Source organism: Mobula hypostoma, chromosome 28 (genome assembly GCF_963921235.1).
Source record: "Mobula hypostoma chromosome 28, sMobHyp1.1, whole genome shotgun sequence".
NCBI classification, from domain to species: domain Eukaryota; kingdom Metazoa; phylum Chordata; class Chondrichthyes; order Myliobatiformes; family Myliobatidae; genus Mobula; species Mobula hypostoma.
In genome coordinates, this window is record NC_086124.1 from 37,067,305 (window position 1) to 37,079,951 (window position 12,647).

General features: G+C 52.7%; 1 protein-coding gene across 2 annotated transcripts in view; it reads right to left on the minus strand.

The window, feature by feature from the left end:
* Positions 1 to 12,647, minus strand: part of ercc1 (excision repair cross-complementation group 1) — a 33,761-nt gene that overhangs the window by 18,670 nt on the left and 2,444 nt on the right. For both annotated transcript variants that reach the window (XM_063035064.1, XM_063035063.1), the window contains exons 2-6: positions 10,034 to 10,201; positions 9,574 to 9,677; positions 9,296 to 9,395; positions 2,591 to 2,667; positions 1,831 to 1,930 (exon numbers count right to left, since the gene is read on the minus strand). In XM_063035064.1, coding sequence (XP_062891134.1) covers positions 1,831 to 1,930; positions 2,591 to 2,667; positions 9,296 to 9,395; positions 9,574 to 9,677; positions 10,034 to 10,201 — 549 coding nt within the window. The remainder of the gene's footprint in view (positions 1 to 1,830; positions 1,931 to 2,590; positions 2,668 to 9,295; positions 9,396 to 9,573; positions 9,678 to 10,033; positions 10,202 to 12,647) is intronic.

Consider the following 12,647-nt stretch of genomic DNA (forward strand, 5'->3'; position numbering starts at 1 on the left):
TTATATGACGGCATTCTATTATCTGCACTTGGTGTCTGTGCTGACTTTATTCATTTATAGTCAATTAAAGGAATACACCAGCGAACACTGGATGAGCTCCTGTTGTTAACTATTAGGAACTAATACACTGTTTTATAGTACTGGAGTAGTATTGGTAGAGTTCTAATTTGTTCTGTACTTCATTTAAACTCAGTAGTTTATCTTTTTTTTATATAACTTTTTAAATATTTCCTTGAAACTTCAGCTAATTGGGACAAACATTTAATTGGAGCAAAATGTTCTCATCCTGATGTGTCCCAATTAACTGGGATCCACTGTATATAAACATATTGCAAAAAGAGAACAATAAAATAAATGAAAATAGTGAGGTATTCTATGGATTCATTATCCATTCAAAAATCTGATGGCATAGGGGAAGAAGTTGTTCCAGAGTCATTGAACGTGTGTCTTCAGGCTCCTGTACCTCCTCCTTGATGGTAACAATGAGAAGAGGGCATAAGGCATAGGAGCAGAATTAGACCATCTGGCCCATCGAGTCTGCTCTGCCTTTCAATTCTGACTGATCTTACTATCTCCTCCTCAACCCCAGTTCCCGGCCTTCTCCTCGTAACCTTAGATGCCATGACCAATCAACAACCTATCAATCTCTGCCTTACATACACCCATCTCTTTTTTGAAAGGGCGCCCCTCTATCCTGAGGCTGTGCCCTCTTTTCCTAGACTCTCCCAACATGGGAAACATCCTTTCCACATCTAGTCTGTCTAGCCCTTTCAACATTCGAAAGGTTTCAATGAGATCCCCCCTCATCCTTCTGAATTCCAGCGAGTACAGACCCAGAGCCATCAAATGTTCCTCTATGATAAGCCTTTCATTCCTGGAATCATCCTTGTGAACCTCCTCTGGACCCTTTCCAATGCCAGCGCATCTTTTCTAAGATGAGGGGCCCAAAACTGTTCACAACACTCAAGGTGAGGCCTCGCCAGTGCCTTATAAAGCCTCAGCATCACATTTTTGCTCTTGTATTCTAGACCTCTTGAAATGAATGCTAACATAACATTTGCCTTCCGTACTACCAACTCAACCTGCAAATTAACCTTCAGGGTGGTCTGCACAAGTGCCTTTGCTCCTCAGATTTTTGGCTTTTCTCCCCGTTTAGAAAATAGTCAACACATTTATTTCTACATGTTCCAACACTGTACTTCATTTGCCACTTTCGTGCTCATTCTCCTAATCTGTCTAAGTCCTTCTGCATCCTGCTTGTTTCCTCAACACTACCTGCCCCTCCACCAATCTTCGTTTCATCTGCAAACTTGGCAACAAAGCCACCTATGCTCTGGGTGATGGGGTCCTTAATGATGGATGCTTCCGTTTTGAGGCATCGCCTTTTGACAGGCATTATCTATTGTGTGTGCGTGCGTGCGCACACACACACTCTGACTCGATCACAGAAACGTCTGGAGAGTGTTCTGATTGGTTGCGTCACCGTCTGGTATGGAGGGTCCACTGCACAGGATCGGAAAAAGCTGCAGGCTTATAAACTCAGCCAGTTCCATCATGGACACAGTCCTTCCCAGCACTGAAGACCCCTTTGAAAGGTGACGCCTCAGAAGGACGGCAACCATCATTAAGGACACCTATCTCCCAGAACATGCCTTCTTCTCATTGCTACCACCACACCCTTTCTCATAGACACACACCGCTTTCTCTCTCACGCACAGCCCACCTCTAACACACACACAATCCCTCTCTCTTACACATACACTACCCCATCTATCCCCAGTCTCACACATGTGCAGTCTCCTTCTCTCTCTCTCTCATACATACACTCACCTTAGAGAGAAAGTCTTGCTCCACTCTCTCCTTCAGAACGTCGGCTGGTTTGTTCTCATACACTTTATAACTTTCCAGATATCGTCCTGCCTCTTCAGCGCTGGGGAAATAGGTACAGTGAGGAGGGAGCTTAACTTTGTCTGACTCTGGGAGTGTGTGATGGGATGGTGTGGAGGGAGCTTTACTCTGTGTCTGACCCCGGGAGTGTGTGATGGGACGGTGTGGAGGGATCTTCACTCTGTGTCTGACCCCGGGAGTGTGTGATGGGACGGTGTGGAGGGAGCTTCACTCTGTGTCTGACCCCGGGAGTGTGTGATGGGACGGTGTGGAGGGAGCTTCACTCTGTGTCTGACCCCAGGAGTGTGTGATGGGACGGTGTGGAGGGAGCTTCACTCTGTGTCTGACCCCGGGAGTGTGTGATGGGACGGTGTGGAGGGAGCTTCACTCTGTGTCTGACCCCGGGAGTGTGTGATGGGACGGTGTGGAGGGAGCTTCACTCTGTGTCTGACCCCGGGAGTGTGTGATGGGACGGTGTGGAGGGAGCTTCACTCTGTGTCTGACCCCAGGAGTGTGTGATGGGACGGTGTGGAGGGAGCTTCACTCTGTGTCTGACCCCGGGAGTGTGTGATGGGACAGTGTGGAGGGAGCTTCACTCTGTGTCTGAACCCGGGAGTGTGTGATGGGACGGTGTGGAGGGAGCTTCACTCTGTGTCTGACCCCGGGAGTGTGTGATAGGATGGTATGGAGGGTGATATTTTACCTCCAGGCCAGAATCAGGGTGCAGTCAGCCAGGATACTGATGCGTGCCAGCTCCTTGAGGATATCATGGGGGTTTTTCTGAAATATGGAACAGTTATTTGAGGTGAGATCTTTCTGTCTGATCCCTGTAGGTCACTTGTAGGCTGTGGCAGTAATCTCTCTGTCTCTCTCTATCTACCCCCAACTCTCCCTGTACCTATCTCCCTTCCTCTCTAAATGTATAGGTTCAGAATTTTCAATTTGAAGAGAAGGGGGTGTCAGAAGTAGACAGGTCAGCGTTTGGCACACTGGCCTTCATCAGTCAGAGCACTGAGGACAGCGAGTGGGAATAAAAGGATCCTTTTCTGGTTGGCTGCCAGTCACTTGTGGTGTTCCGCAGTGGTCAAGTGTTGGGACTGCTTCTTTTTATGCTGCATATCAATGATTTAGACGATGGAATGGAAAATCCAAAGATCTGAGAAGTGAAGGGACTTGGGAGTGCTTGTGCAGAACACTCTCAAGGTTAACTTGCAGGTTGAGTTGGGAGTGAGGAAGGCAAATGCATTCATTTCAAGAGGTCTAGGTGTGATGCTGAGGCTTTATAAGGCACTGGTGAGGCCTCACCTTGAGTATTGTGAACAATTTTGGACTCATCTTAGGAAAAATATGCTGACATTGGAGAAGGTCCAGAGGAGGTTCACATGGATGATTCCAGGAATGAAAGGGTTATCATATGAGGTACACTTGATGGCTGTAAAACCTGTACTCACTGGAATTTAGAAGGATAAGGGATGGATCTCGTTATAACCTTTTGAATGTTGAAAGGCCTCGAGAGAATAAATGCGAAAAGGATATTTCCCTTGGTTCGGGAGTTTAGGACAAGAGGGCACAGCCTCAGGATAGAGGAGTGCCTATTTAAAACAGAGATGCAGAGAAATTTGTTTAGCCAGAGTGTGGTGAATATGTGGAATTTATTACCACAGGCAGCTGTGGAGACCAAGTTGTTAGGTGTATTTAAGGCAGATCTTGATTGGACACCACACACACAGAAACATACACACTAAGACAGACATGCACACACAGAGACACACTCACACATTCTCACAGGCATACAAACACACAAAGACAAACAAACATACACAGACACACACACAGGCAGGCACATATAGACACAGACACCCACACACATGCATACAGACACAGGCAGACATACACATACAGACATTTACACACACACATGGACAAACAAATATATACAGACACAACCACACACACAGACACACACACATACACACAGACAAGAGGCACACACACACAGATACACAGACACATAGCCACATACAGACACACACATATGGACAAACACAAATATACACAGACACAAACACAGACTCCCATAAACAGACAAGAGGCACACACACACAGATACACAGAGACACACACAGACACAAACACACAGCCACACACATGGACAAACAAATACAGACATACACAGACACAGTCACAACCACAGATTCGGCAGCACAGTAGATATGGCAATAGAGCTTGTGAATTTGCACGTGTCAGCTAATTATTATTTATTCGTGATAGTATTTAACTCCATACTTGTCATCGTAGTGCTTGTAGAGACTTGGGCAGAGCACGGAAACGCTTTGCTGCCTGTTTGCTTTCGGCCTTCCCTGAGAAATTGGACCTTCAAGTCAACTGACTCTGAAGACTAGCAGTATTCGTTTAACGTTTAGATTTTCTTCTGCACAGGCTCTCACCGTTCCTCTGCCTTGGCGAAGGTCCAAGAGTCGGTGGGCAGCCTCCTGACCTCGTACTGGAAGATCAGAAACCCTCCTTAACTCCGCCACGAAATGACAGAATGATTGGGCTGCGGGGTAAAGTGTTGAACAAGCTGAGTGGAGGTCCGTCAAGAAGATTGACCATGTACAGCAATTTTTGTGCATCATCACCAAAATGACCAGGCTGAGCTTGGAATGTCAGCTCGCATCAGGTAATCAAATCCCTGCAACCATCGGGATCCCCAGAGTCTGCCTGGTGGTGGGAGTCGGCTCTGGTCCGGGCGTGGGAGCAGGAGCATTAGAAGCAGAGATTGTCAGGACAGCAGAAAAGGAGAACCTGCGAGATGCTGGGAGTGGGACTGAGGCGGCGTGAAGCTGCTGAATTGAGTTGGCGAGAACATTAACGGCTGTCAGTTATTGCTGGCTGTTCATAGTAAGTTCGTGGATGGCAGCTGTGAGTGCATAAATCACAGACACCTGAGTCCGACTGTCTGTGGTGAGCTGTTGAACAGTTGCATCTAGGGATGATACCTGTTCCTCCAAGTGAGACTGGGCGTGTCGGCACAAGGTTATCTGCCTCATTGCCTCCGTAACTTCACTGAGAACAGATTCCATTGCCTGTAGCTTGTCTCCTACCTGACCAATGAATCTCACAGCCAAGGCCAGCTGCTCTCTCTCTGCTGGGTCCATCTTTGTGTTCAAGACTTGCTGTTACCTGGTTCAGATATGGCCCAAGTGTGGAGTGAGAGACACTGGCAGGTCGATAGTTGACAAACTTTAATGCGAAGTGTTAAAGGGAAAATAATCAATAAACGCCAGGCCAAATAAGGCCATTAGCTAAAACTCTCAAATGGGAAATGAAGCCTACACTGCAGCAGAAAAGATAATCTAAACGTTAAACGAATACTGCTAGTCTTCAGAGTCAGTTGACTCAAAGGTCCAATTTCTCAGGGAAGGCCGAAAGCAAACAGGCAGCAAAGCGTGCCTGTGCTCTGACCAAGTCTCGACAAGCACTACGATGACAAGTATGGAGTTAAATACTATCACAAATAATAATTAGCTGACACATGCACATTCACAGCGCAATTGCCGTATCTACTGCGCGGACGAATCTGTGGTTGTGACAGACAACACACACACAGACTCACAGACATAAACACACAATACAGACACACACGCATACAGACGAACAAATATACATACACAGACACACATACAGACACAGATAGAAAGACACACACGGAACATACACACACACATACACACAGAGACAAACAGACAGGCAAACACAGACACACATACACGTAGATACACACGCACACACATAGATACACAGAGACAGACACACACAACAGACATACACAGGTACGCACATATCCACACACACACACTCACAGACACACACAGACATACAGAGACACACACACACTCTCAGACTGACACACACACACGGACAAACAAACATACACGAACACAAATACATCACACATACACAAACAGGTACACACACACACCACACATAAACGTACACACGCAGACGCACACATAGACATACAGACACACACACACAAAGACAGACGTACAGAGTCAGGCACAGCCAGACACACACAGACATAATACCATAAGACAAAGGAGAAGTCGGCCATTCGGCCCATCGAGTCTACTCCGCCATTTTATCATGAGCTGATCCATTCTCCCATTTAGTCCCACTCCCCCGCCTTCTCACCATAATCTTTGATGACCTGGCTACTCAGATACCTATCAATCTCTGTCTTAAATACACCCAATGACTTGGCCTCCACTGCTGCCCGTGGCAACAAATTCCATAGATTCACCATCCTCTGACTAAAAAAATTTCTTCGCATTTCTGTTCTGAATGGGCGCCCTTCAATCCTCAAGTCACGCCCTCTCCTACTAGACTCCCCTATCATGGGAAACAACTTTGCCACATCCACTCTGTCCATGCCTTTCAACATTCGAAATGTTTCTATGAAGTCTCCCCTCATTCTTCTAAACTCCAAGGAATACAGTCCAAGAGCGGACAAACTTTCCTCATATGTTAACCCTCTCATTCCCGGAATCATTCTAGTGAATCTTCTCCATACCCTCTCTAACGTCAGCAGATCCTTTCTTAAATAAGGAGACCAAAACTGCCCACAGTACTCCAAGTGAGGTCTCACCAGCGCCTTATAGAGCCTCAACATCACATCCCTGCTCCTATACTCTATTCCTCTAGAAATGAATGCCAACATTGCATTCCCCTTCTTCACTACCGACTCAACCTGGAGGTTAACCTTAAGGGTATCCTGTAAGAGGACTCCCAAGTCCCGTTGCATCTCAGAACTTTGAATTCTTTCCCCATTTAAATAATAGTCTGCCCATTTATTATTTCTGCCAAAGTGCATAACCATACACTTTCCAACATTGTACTTCATTTGCCACTTCTTTGCCCATTCTTCCAATCTATCCAAGTCTCTCTGCAGACTCTCCGTTTCCTCAGCACTACCAGCCCCTCCACCTATCTTTGTATCATCAGCAAACTTAGCCACAAGGCCATCTATTCCATAATCCAAATCGTTGATGTACAACGTAAAAAGAAGCGGCCCCAACACGGACCCCTGCAGAACACCACTGGTAACCGGCAGCCAACCAGAATAGGATCCCTTTAGTCCCATTCTAATACACATACACACACTCACATACACACATAAGGACACACACACACACACACTCACAGACTGATACACAGACACACACACAGAAACATACACACAAAGACAAGACAGATAAACATTGACAGACACACACAGATGTACAGAGGCAGACACAGCCACCCACACAAACATACATGGACAGACATACACACCACACAGATACACCTAAACAGGCACACACAGACACAATCACACACCGTGTGTGTGTGTGTGTGTGTGTGTATACATATATGTTTTTACACACACACACTTTCACACATACACACAAATATAGATGTACAGAGACAGACACAGCCAGACGCACATAGAGATACATACACACAAACATACAAACACACATACATGGACACACAGGCATACACACGCACAGAAACATACACACAGAAACATACTAAGACAAGACAGACAGATAAACACTGACAGACACACACATACAATAAAGGCACACACACATGGACAGACAAGCACACACAAACATACATGGACACACAGACACACCACATATACACACAAACACTCAGACATACATATACACACACATACACAAAGACACACACACAGACTCAGACATAAATGCAGACACACACACACACACTTACACAGACAAACACGAACACCACACATGCACACACAGACATAACACAGACAGACACACAAACAGGCACACAGAGACACACAAACACACACAGATTCAGAGACAGACATGCGCATACAGACACTGTTGTAAGTGAAGAAACAGATTCGGTAGGTCTCAAAGGCGAGGACTCTGGACACAGTCTTGGTAGTAAAGGATTTTATTTACAGAAGGCAAAAGTGTTAAAATGGCAACAGAAGCAACACGCACACACTGACAATTAATAACGAACGTAGGAAAATCATGTGGGAACAAAGTACATGCACACACAACCAAGGGAAAAGTCAATACGATACCCGCCACCCCTTGACTCTGTGTGGGCATGGCTCTATTGTATTAGGGACAGTAATCAACACTCCTAACCCTATTCAATGCACAGCTCACCAACAGTTTCTCCAGCGCCGTTCCACGGTTCTCAGCCTGGAGTGAGGCAGGGTGGTCCCTCAGAGATGGCAAAGAGAGCGAGCCCAACACACGTGGCACCCTTGTAGTGCAAGAGGGCTGGAGGGTCCAGCCCAGGTAATTCACAGGGGAGCCAATGGCTCGGTGCCAGCAGATGTAAACTGATTACAAAGGCCAATTGCCCGAGGCCAAGTACAAGACTAATCAAAGGGGCCAATGGTTAGGTGTGCATTGATGGGTGAGGAGGGGTCAAACCTTGATTGGCAGGTGGCATGCTTTCCGACCAGGTAGTGGGCAGTTCTGTCACGTGACAGTCACAATCCCTCCAATACAGACACACACAAACACAGAGACAGAGACACACACATGCACAGAGACACAGACAGACATACACACACAGAGACAGACACACACATGCACAGAGACAGAGACAGACACACACAAACACAGAGACAGAGACACACACACACACACATGCACAGACAGCGACAGACACACACACACATGCAGACACACACAGACATACAGAGGCAGACACTCACGGATGTACACACACACACACTCACAGGCAGACACACAGACACACTCAGAAACACACAGACATACATGGACAGACACACTTTCAAACACAGACACACACACACACCTATACAGATACATCACACATATACACAGACACACACACATATACACACACGCAGAAATATACAAAGAGACACAGATTGACAAACACAGTACACACTCACACAGACGGACACACACAGACACATATTTATGGATAGACACAGACAGATATACACACGCACAGACTCTCTCTCACACACACTCAGACACTCACACAGAGAGACACACACACACAGTGACACACCCACACTCAGGCATGCATAGACACACACACACATAGGCATAGAAACACAGACACACTCGCACACAGACATACACACAAAGACGCACACATATATACACACACACAGACACACACTCACACACAAAAACAACACACAAACACACTCGCACACACAGTCAAACACAGAGACACACACTGACAGACACACACATCGGCATACAGACACAGGCACACATTCAAATGGACAAACACACACACAGGCACAGACATGCTCACACACAGAGACACACAAAAACAACAGACTCACACACAAACCAACAAAGCCCCACACCCCCACTCTCACCGTATCAACATGTACCAGCAACAGGCGTAGAGCGAAGTCCTTCCCGAGCAGACGGAGACGGTGATGAATATAATCCGGCTTTAGACAGTGGTAACGCACACTGTGGGGGGGAGAGAGAGAGCGGGAGTGATGGAAGTCACAGGGAGGGGGGTGAGTGAGAAGGCACAAGGGTGGGTGAGAGGGTAAGAGGTGAACCGATGAAAGGGAGTTGTAGGAAGGGGATTTGGAGGAAGAGTAGGAGGGATGGTTGAGGGGATGTTGAAGGGTGGATTCCCTACCTGAGATAGAGAGCACAGGTGCAGGGTCCCAGGACGTAGTCGGCATTCACCTCCCCGAACTCCCAGGGGACATTGCGGATGAACTTGAGGACAGGGTTCCCTCGCTGGAGGAGGGAGAGAATCAGTGCCAGCCCTTGGAGGGTCCCTCACTATCCCTTCCCCTTCTTAATTCCTTCTGCTCTTTCCTCCATCCTCCCCTCGCTATCCCCCTTCGGACATCCACTCACCATCCCATGCATCTTCTCCTCCCTTCCTCCCTCCACTCAGCGCTCCTCCATATCCCTTCCTTCCCTACCCTCCGGCTCCCTCGCACTGCTTCACCTCCTTCACTCCCTCACGCCACTCTTGCCACTGCACGACCGCTCCCTCCTCCCTCACACCCCCCTTCCTCTCTCTGACCCCTTAACCCCCTTCTCTTCATCCTTCCTCTTTTCTCCCTCAATCCCAATGTCCAACCTACCTGTCGTGGGCTGACGACAATGCTTCCCGTCCGGCCCCCACCTCCTCTCAATCCACCTTCTGAGGCATCAAGCCGTGCCCCCACATCTCCAGCATCCTCCGGGAGCATTTGGGGGTCTTCTTGGCCAAGCTCACTCACCGCAACCCTTTCCCCCGACGGGAAGAGAACCTGTGACAAAGGAGAGGTGCCAGGGGAAACAGGGGTAGACAGAGGTGGACAAAGGGGGGGGGGAGAGAGGGGTAGAAAGAGTGGTGGAATGAGAAGGGGAAAGAGAGAGAGAGGGTGGAGAGCGGGGGGTGTTCTCAGGTACTCTGTACAGGACGCCCCCTGCCCCCGCCCGTTACTCCATTTCGGGATGCTCCCTCCTCCACAGGGTATTCTATAACAAAACGCACCCCCTCCCTGAGGTACTCTATTTCTGGACCCTCGCTCTCCTCCCCGGGTACCCTGTGACGCGACCCCCCCTCCCAGGGATACCTGGTGGCGGGGCATCCCCCCCTCCCCTCCCAGGGGTACCCCGTGGCGGGGCGTTCAACCCCCTCCCCTCCCCGGGGTAACCCCTGGTGGGGCGATCCCCCCCTCCCCTCCCCTCCCAGGGGTAACCCCTGACGGGGCGCTCCTCCACCCCTCCCCGGGGTACCCCGTGGCGGGGCGCTCCTCTCCCCCCCCCGGGGGTATGCCCCCACCTCCCAGGGGTACCCCGTGACGGGGCGCTCTCCCCCCCCTCCTCCCAGGGGTACCCCATGACGGGGAGCTCTCTCCCCCCTCCTCCGCCCAGGGGTACCCCGTGACAAGGCTCTCCCCCCCCTCCTCCCAGGGATACCCAGTGACAAGGCGCTCTCTGCCCCCCCCCCAGGGGTACCCAGTGACGGGGCGCTCGCCCCCCCCTCCTCCCAGGGGTACCCAGTGATAGGGCGCTCTCCCCCCCCCCCAAGGGTACCCCGTGACGGGGCGCTCTACCCCCCCCCAGGGGTACCCCGTGACAGGGCGCTCACCCCCCCCCCACAGGGGTACCCCGTGACAGGGCACTCCCCCCCCCCAGGGGTACCCCGTGACCGGGCGCTCTCCCCCCCCAGGGGTACCCCGTGACCGGGCGCTCTCCCCCCCCCCCAGGGGTACCCCGTGACCGGGCACTCTCCCCCCCCCAGGGGTACCCCGTGACCGGGCGCTCTCCCCCCCCCAGGGGTACCCCGTGACCGGGCGCTCTCCCTCACCCCAGGGGTACCCCGTGACCGGGCGCTCCCCCCCCATGGGTACCCCGTGACCGGGCGCTCCCCCCCCATGGGTACCCCGTGACCGGGCGCTCCCCCTCCGGGGTACCCCGTGACCGGGCGCTCCCCCTCCGGGGTACCCCGTGACCGGGCGCTCCCCCCCCCGGGGTACCCCGTGACAGGGCGCTCCCCCCCCCCAGGGGTACCCCGTGACCGGGCGCTCCCCCCCCCCAGGGGTACCCCGTGACCGAGCGCTCTCCCCCCCAGGGGTACCCCGTGACAGGTCTCTCTCTTCCCCCCCCCCCAGGGGTACCCCGTGACCGGGCGCTCTCCCCCCCCCGGGGTACCCCGTGACCGGGCGCTCTCCCCCCCCGGGGTACCCCGTGACCGGGCGCTCTCCCCCCACCCTCAGGGGTACCCCGTGACCAGCGCTCCCCCCCCAGGGGTACCCCGTGACAGGGCGCTCTCTCCCCCCCCAGGGGTACCCAGTGACGGGGCGCTCTCCTCTCCCCCTCCTCCAAGGGGTACCCCGTGACGGGGCGCGCTCCCTCCCCCCCCAGGGGTACCACGTGACAGGGCGCTCTCTCCCCCCCAGGGGCACCGCGTGACAGGGCGCTCTCTCCCCCCCAGGGGCACCGCGTGACAGGGCGCTCTCCCCCCCCCAGGGGTACCCCGTGACAGGGCGCTCTCCCCCCCCCAGGGGTACCCCGTGACAGGGCGCTCTCCCCCCCCCCAGAGGTACCCCGAGACAGAGCGCTCTCCCCACCCCCAGGGGTACCCCGTGACAGGGCGCTCTCCCCTACCCCCCAGGGGTACCCCGTGACAGGGTGCTCTCCCCCCCCCAGGGGTACCCCATGACAGGGCGCTCTCCCCCCCCCCAGGGGTACCCCGTGTCAGGGCGCTCTCCCCCCCCCACGGGTACCCCGTGACCGGGCGCTCTCCCCCCCCCCCCCAGAGGTACCCCGTGACCGGGCGCTTCCCCCCCCCAGGGGTACCCCGTTACCGGGCGCTTCCCCCCCCAGGGGTACCCCGTGACCGAGCGCTCTCCCCGTCAGGGGTACCCCGTGACAGGTCTCTCTCTTTCCCCCCCTCCAGGGGTACCCCGTGACCGGGCGCTCTCCCCCCCCAGGGGTACCCCGTGACAGGTCTCTCTCTTCTCCCCCCCCCAGGGGTACCCCGTGACCGGGCGCTCCCCCCCCCCAGGAGTACCCCATGACCGGGCGCTCCCCCCCCGGGGTACCCCGTGACCGGGCACTCCCCCCCCCGGGGTACCCCGTGACCGGGCGCTCTCCCCCCCCTCAGGGGTACCCCGTGACCGGGCGCTCCCCCCCCAGGGGTACCCCGTGACCGGGCGCTCTCCCCCTCCCCTCAGGAGTACCCCGTGACCAGGCACTCCCCCCCTC